This window comes from Chrysochloris asiatica, unplaced genomic scaffold (genome assembly GCF_000296735.1).
Source record: "Chrysochloris asiatica unplaced genomic scaffold, ChrAsi1.0 scaffold00086, whole genome shotgun sequence".
In the NCBI taxonomy this organism is placed as follows: domain Eukaryota; kingdom Metazoa; phylum Chordata; class Mammalia; order Afrosoricida; family Chrysochloridae; genus Chrysochloris; species Chrysochloris asiatica.
The window spans coordinates 7,388,542-7,407,367 of record NW_006408604.1 but is presented as its reverse complement, the minus strand read 5'-3'; the positions used below and the strand labels follow the sequence as shown (position 1 = coordinate 7,407,367).

General features: G+C 39.7%; 1 protein-coding gene across 2 annotated transcripts in view; it reads left to right on the top strand.

Moving 5' to 3' along the window:
• PTPRO (protein tyrosine phosphatase, receptor type, O) overlaps positions 1-16,397 on the top strand; it is a 345,855-nt gene extending 329,458 nt beyond the window's left edge. The window contains exons 22-27 of one of the 2 annotated variants that reach the window (XM_006866027.1): positions 735-869; positions 1,097-1,219; positions 7,063-7,217; positions 9,293-9,428; positions 14,287-14,407; positions 15,065-16,397. In XM_006866027.1, coding sequence (XP_006866089.1) covers positions 735-869; positions 1,097-1,219; positions 7,063-7,217; positions 9,293-9,428; positions 14,287-14,391 — 654 coding nt within the window. In that variant the 3' untranslated portion in view covers positions 14,392-14,407; positions 15,065-16,397. The remainder of the gene's footprint in view (positions 1-734; positions 870-1,096; positions 1,220-7,062; positions 7,218-9,292; positions 9,429-14,286; positions 14,408-15,064) is intronic. The other variant, XM_006866028.1, reaches the window with a different exon arrangement.
• Positions 16,398-18,826: the final 2,429 nt, after the last annotated feature.

Below are 18,826 nucleotides of genomic sequence, written 5' to 3'. Positions count from 1 at the left end.
TTTGAACCACCAACCTTGCAGTTCAAACCGACATATATATATATATACACACATATATGTGTATATAGTGGTGGTGGTAATGTGCCATGGAGTCAAGTTCCAACTCATAGAGACCCTGTATAGGGTTTTGAAGCTGTAAATCATTATGGAGCAGAAAGGCTCATCTTTTTCTCTTGGAACTGCTGGTAGTTTTGAACTGCTGACCCTGAGGTTAGCAGCCCAACTCATAACAAGACCAGAGCTCCATATACATATATATTTGTTGTTAAGTGTGACTCGTAACCTCCTTGGTTAGGATTTCCAAGAAACATCTGGTGACTTTGAACTGCTGACCTTGGGGTTAATCCAGTGCTTATCCTATAGTGTATACTTTTTGAAGCCTCTTCGTATATGTGTGTATATATGTGTGTGTGTGTTTACAAAGGGGCTTCAAAAAGTTTATGGAAAATGAAATTAAAAGATCATTTGAATTTTTCTATGAACTTTTTGAAGCACATGTGATTTTATAAGCTTCCAGAGAGCAATGCTTATATGCTTAAAATCACACAGACCTACATGGCCAATTAAATCCATTGACCGCTCTTTTGATAAAGAAGGAGAAAACTTGATATCAGGGTATAATCCTTTGTCAAGTTCCTGTCCAGTTAATTGTCAGCTTTTTTCTCATTTGTGTGTAACAGTATTTGGTGTTTACAGTGACTCGCTAGGTGACACTTTTGTCACTTATTCCTCAGGGATACAACTCACCCCAGGAGTATATTGCCACACAGGGCCCACTGCCAGAAACCAGAAATGACTTTTGGAAGATGGTCCTACAACAGAAGTCTCAGATAATTGTCATGCTCACTCAGTGTAATGAGAAAAGGAGGGTAAGTACCTAAGGGGAACTTTCATACTTGCAGCAAAACCAGACCCAACCACTGCTATACTGTTTAAGTGATTCTTGTAGCAGAAACTGTTCTACCTGTTTTATTTTTCTTCCTCGTGATACAGTTTTTCAGAGGCAAGTACCTCTGTTTTCCTTAAGTATTCTTCCTCAGTAATCTCATATCTTCTGCCCGTTTGTTTTACAAAGTTGTGTTTATTTTTGCCTCAGGTGAAGTGTGACCACTACTGGCCTTTCACAGAAGAACCCATTGCTTATGGGGACATCACGGTAGAGATGATGTCTGAGGAGGAGCAAGATGACTGGGCCTGCAGACATTTCCGGATCAGCTACGTAAGTCTCCTAGCCTCAGGTGCTGCCCTTAAACTGAGGGAATCTCTCACAAGGGTCAGAGGCCACTATAGCAAACCATGAGCACTTCAGGTTTTAAAGAACTGCTTTCTTGAGGAGAAAAATTCCACTTGTAATGTGAGAGTAGTTGCTTACCATTTCCTCTACGAATGCTGTGGATGAATTGGTAGGCCTGAAGGGGCAGAAGAAACAGTTTTAAAAAAAAAAATTCACCTGCTTCATCTCAAGTTAGCCCAGGGCAAGAGATGACCTGCATCATCACTGCTTACCAAGTTTGACTGAGGAATGAAGTGTTCTTGTTACTTATATGTTGTTGTTGTTGTTGTTGTTAAGTGCCATCGAGTCGGGTCCGACTCATAGCGACCCCATGCACAGCAGAACGAAACAATGTCTGATCCTGGGCCAACCTCACTACCACCGCTGCCACACTTGACGCCATCAATGATGTCACCTGGCTGATCCATCTCGTTAGGGGTCTTCCTCTATTTCTCTGACCCTCCACCTTACCCAGCATGACATCCTTCTCCAACGATTGTGTCCTCCGGACAATGTGTCCAAAGTATGAGAGACGAAGCCTAGCCTCACTATTAGTGACCCTATTAGCATTTCTGAGATGACATCTTTACAGGAGTTGACAGCTTCATCTTTCTCTCATGAAAAGGCTCATGGTTTTGAACCACTGACCTTGCAGTTAGTTGTCCAACACCTTACCCACAGAGCCACTAAGGCTACTAGATGCTGTTGTTGTTAAGTGTCATCAGTTCCAACTATGGCGACCCTGTACAGGGTTTCTGAGAGACAGCTGGTGGGTTAGAACTGCTGACCTTGAGTTAGTAGTCCAGTGCTTATCCTACAGCACCACACCACATCTCCAGGACTCTCTGTGGTAGTGATGGTGGTTGTATGCCATTGTCAAGTCGGTTCCAACTATTAGCGACCCTGTGTAGGGTTTCCGAGGCTATAATCTTTCTGAGAGTAGAAAGGCTTCTCTTTCTCCCATGTAGTGACTGGTGGATTCGAACTGCTGAGCATGTGGTTAGCAGTTCACCATGTAACCCAGTATGCTATCAGGGCTCCTTCCAGGATTCCATGTTGTTGCTGCTATTAAGTGCTGTCGAGTCAGTTTCTACTTATAGCACCCTGTGTAGTGTTTTCTGGGGAGCAGCTGGTGGATGTGAACTGCCGAGCTGTGGTTAGCAGTCCAGTGCTTATGCTACAGCACCGTGCCAGGACACCACAGATAGCTACAATTATCTCTCTTTATGTCCACCTCCATGATAGACTGAGAGTTTCAGGAGCAAGTACCCTGCTTTAATAATCTTTGAAATTCCAACTCTTACCCACTTAATAAATCTTTGTCACATGAATAAATTTGTGGATAAATGAATGAATTGCTTTCATTGTACAGCACTTGTACAGCTTTTGTAAAATGGTTGATACCGTTTTTCCATTAGAGAAAATATTTGACACTCTGAATGCCATTTGAACTCTGTCTGCCTTCTTGGTTATTTCAGCTAGAAAGATGATACAGTTTGTTAGACAAATAACAGACTAAATCTTTTGCTACCCTCATACCAGGAGGAAAAAGAAAGAAAGAAAAAGCATACAATAGGCTCTATTCCCATGCTTTTTTGTGCACAGGGAAGAGCCACTCAGATCATTGCATGCTCAACACTAGTCTTCTTGTTCACAGTCTTAAAAGAGGGCCTATCTTTCAATGGGAATCCTGTTGTGGTGCTGGAAGATAAGCACTGGACAGCTAACCACAGGTTGGTGGTTCAAACCTGCCAGCCACTCCTTGGTAGTCTTATATAGGGTAGCTGTGAGTCAGAACCAACTCAACTGCACTTAACAACAACAGCAACAATGACCATGTCAAGGGTTTGAAAACTAGGAATAAAACATTGAGGCATAGTGCTTGTACGACTGTAATTACTAGGATCTGGTATCAGAGTGCCCCCTACTGGCTGGAAGCATACAGCTCTATAGGAAAGATGAAATTGCCAAAGCATATTGTGGTATTTTCAATGCATGTGAAAGTTGGACAGTGAATATGGAAGATTGTAGAATTGATGCATTTGAATTATGGTGTTGGAGGAGAATATTGAAAATACCATGGGCTGTCAAAAGAACAAACAGGTCTTTGTTAGAAGAAGTGCAGCTAGAGTGCTCCTTGGAGGCCAGGATGGCCAGACTTCATCTCTCATACTTCGGACGTATTGTCAGGAGGGACCAGTCACTGAGAAGGATATCATGTTTGGTAAGGTGGAGGGTCAAAGAAAAAGAGGAAGACCCCCTGTGAGATGGATTGGCAAAGTGGCAGCATCAGTGGGCTCAACAGCGAGGTTGGCCCAGGACCGGGCAGTGTTTGGTTCTGTTGTACATAGGGTCGCTATGAGTCAGTACCAACTCGCTGGCACCTAACAACAACAACATTGTGCTGTGATAATGAATGCTTTTCTATTTGTTTCATTTGTTTATATTGTTCTTTATTTTTCCATACATTTGGAAAGTTACAGAGCACAAGATACAAATTACATGAATGAGGAAGTCAGGGTAAGAGAATTTAGAAATGGTTGAAGTACCATAAAACCAGAAGGATTTTCTTAGCAATAAAGGAAGAAAACAACTATACACACAGCTTCTATCTTCCCAATTCTCAAAACTTAGCATGAGCTGAATAAGAACTGAAAACTAAAGATCAGCAAAATGAAGTATTTGCTCTCAGTGACTTGGGTCTTTCTATGTAGTTGCCAGGACTAGCCCAATACTAAGATCCTTGCCTTACAGTTGTGGAGACACAGTTGAAAATTTAAGGGTTTTTTTGTTTGTTGTTTTCCATTTATTTCTGTATCACCATGCATTTTTTATTAGGATACATTTTCAGATCCATTCCACTGAAATATATGTATTAACTACAATGTACACATCTTTAACAGGATAAGCATTTTCATGAATCTTTCTGGGCAACCCAAGTTATCTGCATACGCATGGTGTTAAATTAGGTTTTTTGTATGATTTATTATGCCTAGGTTCCTTTCTTGCTATACTTCTTGAAGACAGTGATGAGAGAAGGCATCTTTGTACACTTCATAGTCTGTATGTCTAAGGAAGAACCCTTGGACATACGTGAGGAGCCCTGTATGCTTCTGGAGATGGATGGCCTTGGGTGGCAAGGAGATGGGGGTCTCACTGAAATGTTGGTTTACTTATATTTACACAAATGTTATTGTATTTTTTTTCATATTTGTACAAATTTTGCTTCACCCAAACCATGAATTTTTAATTCACTTCACTGAGTCTAAGCTTTATGTCCAAGTTCATAGCCAGGCCAAGCTCTCCCAAATTATAAAATAATAGTCCTTCTGAGCAGATTCTAGACTCAAAGCTAGTTTGGAGACTGGAGGATTAATTAAATCTTTATAAGTCCTGAGTTGGTTTCTGACATTTGATAATACGATAGTAAATCCTTACTCTTCAAATTTGTTGGGACTAAAATGGATCTTGACTAACACACATCCTAATCAGTATTCAGTCAGTTTAAAGGCAACCACAGTTTATTTGATGAACAACTTCATTTGAGAAAGATACATTTATAAAATATACCTACTTACTAGATATTTCCAGAGCCAGCCAAACTAATATACTGTGCTGTGTAGGAGTAAATGGTAGTAATCGTAAAGAAGTAGTAGTAATAACAGAGTAGAAACCAGTTCAGTAGCGCCTAATAACAACATATACTAGGTGATTTATGTGTAATCCTTCTCAAATATGATCACACTTAGTCCTCACAACAACCCTTGCCATATTGTTGCTGTTAAGTGCCGTTGAGTCAGATCCGACTCATAGTGACCCTGTGTAGGGTTTCCGAAAAGCAGCTGGGAGGTTTAAACTACCGACACTGTGGTTCACAGTCCAGTGATTATAGTACCACACTATCATTATAGGACCCGTCTTAGATATAACAAGACTGAAGCTCAGTGAGTTTATCTTGGATAGAATCAGAGCCCAAGACAAAGACATTTTTGGAATATTTGACAGTGTAATAGCAGATAGAATCCAAGGGCCATGTAAATGGTTAATATGCTTGAAACTAAAAATATGGAAATTTAAGTCCACCCAAAGGCACCTCAGAAGAAAATCCAGGTGATGTACTTCAGAAAAGTCAGCCACTGAAAACCCTGTCAATTGCAATTCTACTGTGACTCACATGCATTCCACTAGACAGCAACTAGTTGATTTATCTCAGATATAACCTGTATAAAAGGAGCAAGGGAAGCAGGCTAGGACAGAGGAGATGCCAGACAAGGCTGTGGGTTCAGCCAGACCCCATCGAAAGTAAAGGGCTGTCAATGGCATCACAGAGTTGTGCCATCCTGAGACAAGGGACTGACTTTGTTTGTCCCAATGAATGAAGGAAGTCATAGAATTGCTACATTTGACTTAAGGTGTTGGAAGAGAATATTAAAATTACCATGGACTGCCAAAAGAACAAACAGGTCTGTGTTGGTAGAAGACTCCTTGGAATACTCCTTGGAAGTCAAGATGGCTAGACTTCATCTCTCATACTTTGTACATATTATCAGGAGGGACCAATTCCTGGAGTAGGACATCATGCATGGTCAAGTGGAGGGTCAGTGAAACAGAGGAAGACACTCAATGACAGCAGCAATGGGCTCAGGCGTAGCAACGATTGTGAAGTTGGAGCAGGACCAGGCTGTATTCATTCTGTTGTGCATAAGATTGCTGTGAGTTGGTACCGACTCGACAGCATCCAACTACAACAACAACAATATCAGACAGTCACTGGTTGCTGGCTACCCCTGTTGTAATGATATACCCCCTAGACATTTTCAATTGAGGCAGCTCCCTTTGTTTTTGTTAGGTTGATTCAGACTCATAGTGACCCCATGTGACAGAGTAGAACTGTCCCAAAGGGTTTCCTTGACTGAAATCCTTATGGAAACAGATCACAAGGTCTTTCTTCCTCTGAGACACTGGATGAGTTTGAACCACTAACCTTTCAGTTATTAGCTGACAGTTTAACCATTTATACCGTTAGGACTCTTAGCTTCCTTTGTTGTTGTTAAGTGCTGTGGAGTTCGTTCCTAATCACAGTGACCTATGTATAGTGTTTTCAAGGATCTATAGGTGGGTTTGAACCACTTATCTTGTGGTTAGCAGTCTAGTTCTTATCCTATAGTGCCACACCAGGATTCCATAATTCTCTTTATTTTTATTGTTACTAAGTGCCATCAAGTCGGTTCCGACTCACAGCAACCCTGTATAGGGTTTCTGAGGAGTCTACAATCATTGAAATGTAACAGAAGTATGTGGTGAGCGTCAACTGCCAACTTTGTGGTTCAAACTGACCTGGCAATGCAGCATATTATCCCACAGTGCTATACCAGAACTCCAACTCCCTTTAGTGGAGAGCATTTATCAAGAAAAGGGTACAGCTGTACATGGTCCCAGCAACTTGGGAAGGAACTCACCAGCCTAATAAAGGTGGGGTACCTCCAGCACCTTCCACAGGGTTTAATTCCTTGTCCAAAACTAATATAACTTCTCAGTGACAAGGCCAGGATGCAATCCGTGATCTGCTTAAATGTTTCTCACTCACTACACAGGTGGGGGACTAGCCTATTTATCCTACTAGTAGAATTTAAACAATTAATATCGTTTTCAGAGCTGACTCTGGGCCACACCTAGAGAAAGAGAAGTGCATTCAACAGCAAAGATCTGTCTCCTTTTGCATGACCTGATGGGGAGGCCTGACTATGGACTAAGAAACTGATGCTTCTCTTCACCTTTCTCTCCCAAAGGCTGATGAGATGCAGGATGTGATGCATTTTAACTACACCGCATGGCCTGATCATGGTGTGCCCACGGCAAATGCTGCAGAAAGTATCCTGCAGTTTGTACACATGGTCCGACAGCAAGCTACCAAGAGCAAAGGCCCCATGGTCATACACTGCAGGTAATCTCCGCACAGGCATGTCTGTTATAAAGAAAATAGACCACCATTCTATAAATCTCTAGTTAGATTTCATTAACACTTAAATGACATTTAGATTTTTAAAAAAATTTTTGTTTTATTTTAACAATTTCTACACATATTGCTCAGTGACCCTGTTTTACATTCTTCACATTGTGTGGATATTTGTGTTATTTCTACTCTAGTTATTTTATTCTTATTAATTTAGACTCGCTGCCCACTAAATTTCTCACCAGTGCTTTAGCCTTATTGTTGTCCCTTTAGTCTCATGCAGATCCTTTTTTTTTTTTTAAGTACAGTATTTAAGATCACTTTCCTTACTTTTTAAAGCTAAGCTGTTTTTTGTTCTTGTTGCTTGTTTGTTTAAAGATGACTTCAGAGGATAATTTTGTTTTCAATTTGAAGAGTATTCCAGGGTAACAGTCTCAAGAGCGAAATTTTGATTTTCTTAAAACTGTAATTAATTGATGTTTTACTATGTATATGATTTATTTATAACGCAGGTTTCCTTTATCCAGGAGTCCTGGTGTGGTACTGAGGGTTAATGTGCTGGACTGCAAAGTCTGTTTGAACTGCAAGGTTGGTGGTTCAAGCTCACCAGCTGCTCCTCAGAAACCCTATACAAGGTCACTATGAGTCAGAACAGACTCGACAGCACTTAACAACAACAATCCTTTTTCCTATAGCCTAGGAGTAACTATTACGTCCATTTTCAGAGTTAGAATCAAATACAGGCATGTCAGTTTCCAAAGGCCTTGCTTATAAGTAGTATGCATTATTACCCTAGTCCAATAAGCATTCTAAGTGGTTTACAACACAGACAAATGGAAGGTCAAATTATAAATGGGCAACTATACCTGATATGGGAGGGAGATTGGGAGTATACACACTAATTTATATAAAGGTTAGACAGAGGATATTTTTACATCTGTATTTACCTTTGCTGCAAGCATATCATGAATGTTGTGGAACACACAGGGGGAAAAGTTATGAAAACTTCTTAGACATTATCAAACACCTTGAGGGAATGAGTTTCTCGGCCTGGGGAATCATAACTATAGTCTTGGGAGACACCATGATCAACTGGCACAACACAGTCCACAAACTCAATGTTCTACATCCTATGTTTGTGAGTAGTGACTGAGATCATGCGAAGCCATCTAAGGTACAACTATTGGTCTCACCCTGTGTGAGGAAAGAAGAGTGATGAAAATTGAAGATGCCTGGAATCAATTAGTCCAATGGACTAATGGAACACATGGACATCTTTCTCCAAGACCCTGAGACCAGAAGAACTAGGCAGTGCCAGGCTACCGCAACCAACTGTTCTGTAAAGGATCTCATTGGAAGGTTCTTGATACAGTGGGAGAATGGAAATTAAAATTATAAAAAATTTAATGGAAATTAAAATTATAAAAATGGAATGGAAATTAAAATTATAAAAAAGACCAGGCTTACTGGTCAGAAAGACTAGAGGAACCCAAGACTATGAGTGACCCATGGTCACCCTTCTGGGCTGGCACTGAGCTTAACTTCGTGGCACAATTTTCAGCCAAGCAGTACATAGACATATAGGGGGAACAGCATTAGTGAAGTATGCACACCATGGAATGGTCAACACTTCAAGATCAAAAGTATTTACCTAAGGACAAAATTCCGAAGACCTGGGAAAGACGGTAGAATGGAACTGAGAATCAAAGGAAAGATGTGGAATAACCGATATTACATCAAGGAGTCTGCAACCATTGAAATGTAACAGAAGTACATGGTTTATTGAATGTAAAACTGACCATCTGCTATGTAAACCTTCACTCAATTCAGAATAAAAAGTAGAGTGCCCCAGGGAGGGTGTGGCCCAGGAGGCAGTATAAGCCCATTTCTCTTTAAGGGAGGTGGCCCAACTTAGACTTTAGAAGAAACTTCTACTGTGAATGCATGCTTACGACTCAGTTTAAGAATATTGTCAGAACATTTATCTTTTTTCACAGTGGTGTTACCTATAATTTTTTTTAAAGCCCTGTCTAAGTAGTATGCTATCTGAACTTTTTTTTTTGCAGTGCTGGAATAGGGCGGACAGGAACATTCATTGCCCTGGACAGACTCTTGCAGCACATTCGGGATCATGAGTTTGTAGACATCTTAGGGCTGGTGTCAGAAATGAGGTCATATCGGATGTCTATGGTACAGACCGAGGTAGGAATCTAATCAGTATGTATTTTTAAAATTTGCCCTTGAGTGAAAAACTTATCATTATTCAATCTCATACTTCAGAAAAAAATGTCTTGGATTGGTTTGTATCTGCCTTTCCCATTTCCTTATTGTGCATGTTCAGGCTGTTTCCAGTTGTAAATGAAACTGATAGTACTCTCTAGGAGTCTATTCAGTGTAAAGTGATTACACTTCTATTGGCCTCCAAGGCCTTTTTAGTAATCTAGAGCACACAGAAACATTACAATAGAATAAATTGTCCTCAGACTGAGGCTTAGGTGAAGGTAACAGTCATCTTGGGTAAAGCCACCATATAAAAACTGTGGAATTGATATAATTGAATTTATATCTGAAATGCTGAATTGATTCAGTAAGTTTGCCATTGGTTTGCCCTCCATGTAACTCTCAATCACAACTTGCTTTTGATGGTGGCCATGGGTGGATTTATGCCTTCTTTCCACTACTTTAAAGGATTCCCAACCCCTTTGCTCACCAGTTCTGCAAGTTCTCTTTTATTTAAATACATGGATTTCTCATTTTAACAAGGGAGCACTCACAGAAATATCTGAAAGTGTTTCATGCTTCCTCTTCTCCCTCTTCTCTCAAGTCCTCTCCTTCCTTGAAGTCTTAGAATTCTTCACTCAGAATAGAGTGCCAGTCCCAGGCTGGAGCCAGCAGACAGCTTTATATGGCCTCAAAGCAACAGCGGGTGTCACCTGTGTGGGTGCAAACAAACCTCAGTACAATAGTTTGTTCCTAATCCTAGAGGTAACAATAGCTTGTTCCTAATCCTAGTCAGTCAGCCTTACACTCAACATCCAGCATCAGGCACACAATATTCCTTTTTCTCAAAGAGTGTGTGGGGGAGGAAAGCTTGTTGAGTAGAACACAACCTGACCTGACCTCTTATTAAATTTCCAGGAGATCAAAACATGCTTTGTGCTTTTACCTAATAATCACCACTAGGTGCCAGTATAACTCAAAAAGCCTACTGCTCTTTTCCGGTTTCTTCTTCTCTATTCGTATTTTTACTTTTCTCTACTCCTGCCTCTTCATTCCAATGTGGCCAAGGTTTGGCACAGCCCTCCCAATGTATTTATATCTGAGCTTTAGTTGGATCATCCCACTTTAGACTGGGTAAACCATGCACATTCCGATTTTCTTTTGGAAACAAGTCCTGTATTTGTTGCCTCACATCTTGCGCTCACTCTCATTCCAGTAGGGCTGCCTTCTAATTGACTGCTGTGCGGAATGAACAACAGCTTGTTACACTCCATTAGAATAGACTGGTTTCCAAGAGATGTCTTTCCCTAAGTAGTGATTAAACAGCAATCTATTAATTGGCCCATACTTTTGGCTTTTACTTCCATATGTTTACATCCTAATAGGTGATTAAACTTCTCATTATGTATATTAATTCCCAAGCTTCAAAGGGCCACTCCTTATTTAAGTATCTTGGATGTGATGAATTGTCTGCCCCATTCACTTAATTTATACCTTTTATAACTTTATAGACTTTGATTATAACCTGTTTGCTTTTGACTTTTTCAACTATAGAACCTTACTCCTTTTTAAAAAAAAAAAAAAAAAAAAGTTCCTTCATATGGCCCACTCTCCTTATCCCACTTTCAGCTCCCTTATCTGTCTTGAGGTGTGGCAATCACACTAAACTAGGGCAGCCAGAATGTGGCTTTGTGCTAAGCTGGGAAGAGATTTTGTCCAGAATGCCTTTATTAACCCCAAATGCTTTATTTAGTTGGCTGCTTTGTTTATGGAAGCATTTTCAGTTACATCTCCAGGGAAACAATCTCTTTTAAATGCTAGATTCCTTCTCTGAACTCTCTTGGGGGAATTCAAAGTCAGCAAAGAGGGTGGAGGTCATTACAGGTTACTTATTTTCCCAACTGTTCTAACTTCACCCTTGAGTTCCCTCAGGATTTGATGGTTGGTGCTTTCCAGTTCCAGTTATTTATTTTTGTTTGTTTTCTTGGTTATTTCTAGAACATCTTGTTCATTTACCTTTATTTCCCCTCATTATTCTGCTTTGCTTGCATCAGCCTGTATTAGCCCTTTCACCTCCCAATTCTGTTGACTTCTAATATACCCATGTTAAAGTAAAGTAAAGTAAAGTAAAAGTAAAAGAGCAAAGTAAAACATGATTCTCATCACCTTTATCATCACAGAGTATTCCTTTGGCCCTAATGATTTTCAAGAGGCCATAATGATTCTCCAACTGATTGATTTTCCAGCTCTCTATCTATAAACAATCCATGATCTGTACACCATGTGTCTTCCCATTCCTGGTTTCTGATTCCCCAACCACCTCTAGAATGCCCATCATTCTAATTCCCCCAACCTCCCCTACTCAAATTACAGAAGTAACTGAATCATTCAGCCATGTCTTCAGATGCATATTTCAGGGCTCTTGAAATATGTGTCACATTTTGACCTGCCCCCTTTCCTTTTCTCACCTGACCTAATACCTTTGTTGGCCTTTCCACAAAACCAAAAGGAATCCTTAGGAAGAATGCCGGGCCCTGAGAGAAGGTTGAAGTGCTCCAAGCATTACCTCTGCACAAGCCATTTCTCCCAAAACGTTAACAATAACTTTCATGAATTGTAAAGTATTCATTACATGAAATGATATAATCTAAATAAAGTGCCCCTCTTGGGCTCTCCTCCATTTTTATCAAATGGTTTTCCTCTAATAGCCTTTCCCTGAAGGTTGTTGAGAGCTTTGCTTTCAAACAAAGGCTCCTGATGAGCAGCCTTGGTTTCTTCCGGGATCCCAGGGACATGTTTATTAATAATCTTTATTTACTCTTCCTGTGGTCTAATTACTTTTTATGACACCAAGCTTGGCCTACTGTTACCAATGAATAGTTATTGGTTGAAGAACCAGGCAATCAGTAGTTCAGTGCTTGACAATAGAGTGATGTATAATGCGAGTTTCTGCAGAAAAATAATAGCATATGTTTTCTGCCAACCTTATTAGGCTAAGGTACTGTCTTAGGTTGTGTTTTCTAGAGAAACAAAACCAGTGAAACGTATAAATATATATATAAAGAAGTTTATTATCAAGGAAAAGGTTTGCAATTATAGAGTCCCAGGTCCCCAGAAGAAGGGAGAGAGAGAGCCTTTCCCGCTTGTCCATTATATTAGGAGCAGTCTACACCCTCAAGGAAGCATCCCTTCAATTGATTGGCTGCTCTTCATCATTCATCATACAGTTAACTATGCCTGTAATAGTTTTCATCATCTTGGGAATAAGCACCTTAACCCATGGGAATCCTGGCCTAGTCACATTGACACAGAACCCTGACTATTAGAGGTAAAACCAAGCATGTTTAAAGTACAAACCTTTATCTTTTGTACAAAAAGCTCTTTAAAACCCTGTGGATGATAGTATTAAAAATATTTAATTTTAATGAAACTTTGGGAAACAAAGAAAAAAAGAGAAAGACCATGGAATTATCCATGTTTTCATCTCACAAAGACAACAACCCTTGATATTTTAATGTGTTTCCTCTTGACCTTCTTTCAAGTATAACTTTTACAGTTTTGCTCATATGTTATCTATGTATCCCTAAATCTTCCACCTGAATTTTTCATTTAACATTTTACGGTGAGTGCTATGACAAATTTCCTAAAGCTATATAAATCCCATTTTTCTGATTAAAGTTTCATTATAGATATACATTTGTTTACTTAAGTCATTCTTTGTTAGGACATTAAATTGATTTATACTTTTTTACTATTATTTGTCTGCAGTATAACTTTTTAACATTTTATTAATGGTATCTCCCCTAGTGAGAGATAAAAATAATTTCTAAATAACATCAACTAATCACTGAGTGCTATTTCCTTTTCATTTTTCTCCCTTCGTAGATAACAATTGTTTAATTTACATTTTGATTACTTGGCTATTTTTTGTAGTGATGCTATGGGATAAAGTACTGGACCACAAGGTCAGTTTGACACACGAGGTTGGAGGTTCAAACTCACCAGCCACTCCTTGGAAACCCTATACAGGATCACTTTGAGTCAGAACTTACTTGATGGCACTAAACAACAATATTTCCTCAGTTAAATCCAAGAAACATTTAAAAAGCACAAACTAAGAGATCGCATTAGGAACCAAAAGACATGGTCTTTTTCTTCCAGGAACATTTGGGCTAGTGGCTGATGCACTTTACCTATTGTTCTATATAAGTGTGTGAGTTACAAATTCAAATGAGTTTTTCACATGTATGTTGTTTTGTTGTTAAGTACCATTTAGTCGGTTCCGACTCATAGCGACCCTGTATATGGTTTCCAAGGAGACAGCTGGTGGATTTGAACTGCTGATCTTGTGGTTTGCAATCTAGTGCAGGTCCACCAGCACCACACCAGGAGCTTTCTTCCCCAGAATAGCCCCATAATTTGTCAATTGAATATTCATTGTTTTTACCATTAACTAGTGATGATCTAAACTCTATTATTAATCAAAATATTTTCACAATTGATTCCCTAAAAGTTTCTCATTATACAATGATCTCTATAAAGAATGAAAATTATGCCCTCCTTGAAAAAAATTACCTTAATCATGGAAATTATAGTATAGAAACCCCCACAAAAATTGGAACCTGTGTAAGGTGGAAGCCTGTCAGAGAAGAAAAATTTGAATATTTTCCATTAAACTGAGCAATAGAAAAGTGGTTAGACTGCATCCTGTTGAAGGCAGAAAACTTCTAAGACTGGGAAAAGCAAGGCATGCTATCAATTTCCAGACCTCATTGTTTTTTTTACATATATCTGCATAAAGATATCTTGCTCTGAAACATGTCTTTGCTTTTTGCTCCAGGAACAATATATTTTCATCCACCAGTGCGTACAGCTAATGTGGGTGAAGAAGAAGCAGCAATTCTGCATCAGTGATGTCATATATGAAAATGTCAGCAAGTCCTAGCTCAGAATTCAGAGTGGTAAGTAGAGAAGAGACCATCGAAGACTCTGTGTCTTAGAACAAGGTATGGTCATGTGATAAGATTCACTGAATAAGAAGGCAAAATCCAGTCCTGGGGAATTGTATTCACTTTGCCTTCACATCAGTAATTCCACCCCAATTCTCTGCTCCACAGGGCTGGTCAGGGAGGGACAGATAGTGTAACAGATCTTAGAACTTCAGACTACCCTGGTAGGTGATTACAACATGCAAGAGGTTCTGCAACTCATGATGATTTGATTTCTAGTTCCTTTACCCTGAACTTTAAATTATTATGATATCGTATCTGTACTTGGAACACTAGGAAGTTGTTACGTGCCATCAACTTGGTTCTGAACCATAGCAACCCTGTACAGGGTTTCCAAAAAGTGATTGGTGGCGTTTGAACCACTGACCTTGTGGTTTAGCAGTCCCGTACTTATCTTACAGTGCCACACCACTGCCATCCAACTCTGTTTATCTAGAAATATGGTGCTAATATTTTATCGATTATAAGAGTCATACAATCAGTTACAAAGAAGACATGAGCTGGACTGGATACCCCCAAAGAAGAAGAACAATATTGACAATACTAGGATGTAGATGAGCAGCTTTGATACCCCAGGATTCTTACTGCCTTTCTCTCCCTCATTCACAGGAGAGGACATGATGTGCGCCCATCCTCCCTTGCTTCCGGATTTTTGCAGGGAGCCTGTTAACCATTTTGCTAACAAGGGCCCCAGCTTTATTATGTGTGGCCCAGGAGATAATTTATCTCATAGAAGCACCGGGAAGACTTAGCCTTAAAGAGCCTACAGTGTCTTTTGAACTCCTTCTCTTCTGGACATTTAGTAATGGACCAAATTCAATCCATCACTACAAAGATCAAGATGCTCTACAAAGGGCAGAAGTGTAGCACTTCCGAACAGTTTAGTTGGCCCTTTGCTGGTTGGGCTAAGTCGGTTTTTTTGTTTTGTTTGTCTTATTTTAGTGCCATAACCTTTGTATGTATGTGATTTTTTATCAGAAAGTAGAATTGTTTTCTGCCCACACCACTGATTGATCTAGCCCATAGCCCAGGAAGGAATAGGCATTGTCAATATCAAATTATACCTCACTGTTTAAAAAAATGTTTAAGAGGCATGGCCACACATGAAGAAATGGTAATTCTACTTCAAAGATATACAGCCAGCAATATCTGCATCCCACTATGAAGTGGGAGCGGGGATGGGGGGAGAGAGATGTGTTCTACCCACAGATCAACCCTGTATCTTTTTTTCCTATTCCAAATATGAAAATCTGTAGTTCGACTTCAAAGTAGAGTAGAAATAAATATTTAAGTCTTAATTGTTCTAGTTCTTAATGGGTTTCTTCCTTATTAACAGTTGAGTGTTTCTTCTTTGGCCCTTCTGGAATAACGCCACTGTCCAGGTTCTTTTGTCAACAAACCAGATATCTGGTTCCGAAAAGTCTAAATGAAATTTGACTCTTTCGATTCCGTTGCTGTCTGAGTAATCTTGGTGCCTAGACTTAGCATTCCGTTTTCTGTTGACCTGTATACATGTGAGAGCTATTTTTTTGAGAATAATAGGCTGCAAAAACACACTTTCTTTCCCTCAAAGAGATTAAAATTGAAGTTACGGCAATAAACTGCAGCATGCTAGGACAATTATTTGGCTACAGATTTTGTAATATTTTCGTCTCTCTATGGATTCCAAAAGAAATATCTTTTCTTTTTTTTTTTCTTTTTGATTGTCAGTTTCATTTTAATCGGTGTAAGTAGTAACATTTTATTCTTTGCATTTTGTATAATTACAGTACAAGATTGTGTATTGTGACATGAATGCTGTCAAGTGGACCTTGATGGCACCGTGAAGCCTGGTACTTTGTGTCACTTTCTTAGTAATAAGAGGTGATGATATGATTGTAAAGGAGAACAATTTGGATTGAAAATAAACACAAGCTGGCTGCTTCACTGTACCAATGTGACTGTCATGGAATCTCCTCTGTGTACTTCCAGGACACTTTACTCTCCTCTATCTAATCATGGCCCCCTTGCCCCAGTTTCCCTCCATTGCCAATCCTCTTGTCCAAGCCATATATATAGGATATATTTGCTACTTCATCAGTAACCTTAATGATGGTGAAGGATGCCAAATGAACAGCTCTGCACCCCACAGTCTTGTCACTGAGAAGACCTGGCCACAGGAGACCTTGGCACCATTGCTTGCATGGGCTGGCCAACAAGTCTGTTTCATGTTGCAGCATGAGTGACAGAGACTGTCCATACCCTGCCAGGGAACAGCTTGGACTCCTCAGGAATTGTCCCTTTTTACTCACTTCCTTTCCTCCCCTTCTGAACCTCCCTGCTGAAATTCTCCTCCTCTTCTCACCCTCTACCCATTTAGTTTCCTTCTTGGATACTTTTCAAACTGTATCACTTTCAAAAAGGTGGTAAATGTATATATCTCATTCTTAGACTTTCGCATATGAACAGGTCAGGAGTGGGGTGTGCAACACTGGAAGAACCAATAGAATCTATGGGTAAGTGGAAATGCATTTCAAAAGCTTACAAGATTTTTGCAGATTGGACAGTCACTTCCCATGAAACGTAAAGCACTTCAAAATGATTTCATGATAGGGATCAAGTAGTGCCAGATCTGTTTTCCCCAAAGAAAAGGGGAAGTGTCTAGAGTTAACTAAAATCTCTGTTGAGAGAAATAGAGTCAAACCCAGAGAGAGGATTATTTCTCCTGGAATTTGTTGTTTCTGCTACAACAGGCATAAAATTAGAATCTATCAACTTTCCCATTCTGTCAAAGTAAAAGACTCAAGAGTTAAGACTACAGAAAGGTCACACTGAAGCACTTTACCAGATCATTCTCAGGGGTCTCCTTAGTCAACGCTGTTCACGGGGCCACAGCTGCTTCTTCCTTTGTGGAGTTTATGATGGAGAAGCATCAATCTGTCAGAAGCCTTGGGTTTTAGTCCCAACAGATGACTACATTTTATTTTGTGCTGAGTTGCAGTTACTTTAACTGTACAATGATCTAATAATGAGTCCTTATTGTGAGGCATAAGTAGTCTCACATATGATCATTCTCACAAAGATGCTTTGTTGCTAGTTCTCTTCTACCCTAAGGCCATTATAACCAGCTGTATTTCTACACATAGACTCAACGTTGAGCTGTTAGAGTGATAGCTGCCAGGACCTCTGTATTATTAATCAGGGTTTTTATCATCTGAGAACTGTTTTGTCCTGAAGTATGGTATGTGCAGTTCCTCATAACTGATATGGCACATGGAAGGAGCTGAAAACTTTGGAATTATAAAACATGGAACTTTGCATGTCACTGAGATCAGCTTTCTTGACTACAAGTCAATTGGAGAGGTTAATTAAAAAAACTAACGTAATTAGTGTCTAATTTATAAGCTTGATGAGCTTTCTGCTCCTGTAAAGATTTACAGCCTCAGAAACCCTGTACAGGGTCACTGTGAGTCAGAACTGACTCCACGGCACATAACAACAACAACAATTTATAAGCTTAATAACTAACATCAATATATCCATCATTACATATTGCTGTTGTTAAGTGTCGTCGAGTCAGATCCAAAGTCAGTTCAAACTGACTTTGCAGTCTAGCACACTCACCTACAGTGCCATACATTATATGATTTTTTAGTTTGGGGGGGAAAAAAGCAGATGCTACTCTTTGGTAGCATTCTAATTGAGGGCTTTTGATTTCCCACTGAAAAGACAACATTGCCCCCCAAATTTAAAATTAGATGAGCTAGTAAAAAAAAAAAAAAAAATGTTAATGTAAGGTTTTAGGTCTCTACTTTGCTAAAAGTTGTCCTTGACCTGAAAGAGCCAATATGCCTCCCAAAGAGATTGTGGCTTTGACACGTAAGGCAGGGGCCAGAAGCTTTGAGTCTGAATTTATGCAGGCCACATGATAGCTGTGTGCTATCATGTTTTTGACCCTTAGCCAAGGAGCCAACGTCACTGAGTCTAATCTATTAGAAGCCAATATTCTCCCTGCTTTCTAGTAAGGAGGCCTTCCTTTACACCCTGGGAAATGTCTGATGTAATGTGCTTCAAATTAGCTGGCTCATCTTGTAGCCCACACATTTCTAGTCTGGTGCTTGGCACAGGGTCAGAGCCCAGAGGCCAGGCCTGTGACTGAACATAATACCCACATTGGCCATAGCGATTATCAAGTAACCAAAGCACAGCACATGCAAAAATGGCAACCTTCTACCTCTGGCTTTAACAGCCCCATTTGAGTGCATTTGAAGGGAACTTAATTCATGACATTACTGACCCCTGGCCTTCTAGAACAACAGGATTTTTGTTTTCAGTTTCATCTCATGCTTATCACAAGGCCTTATCCTGGTGGGTCACTAGATTAAACATGGA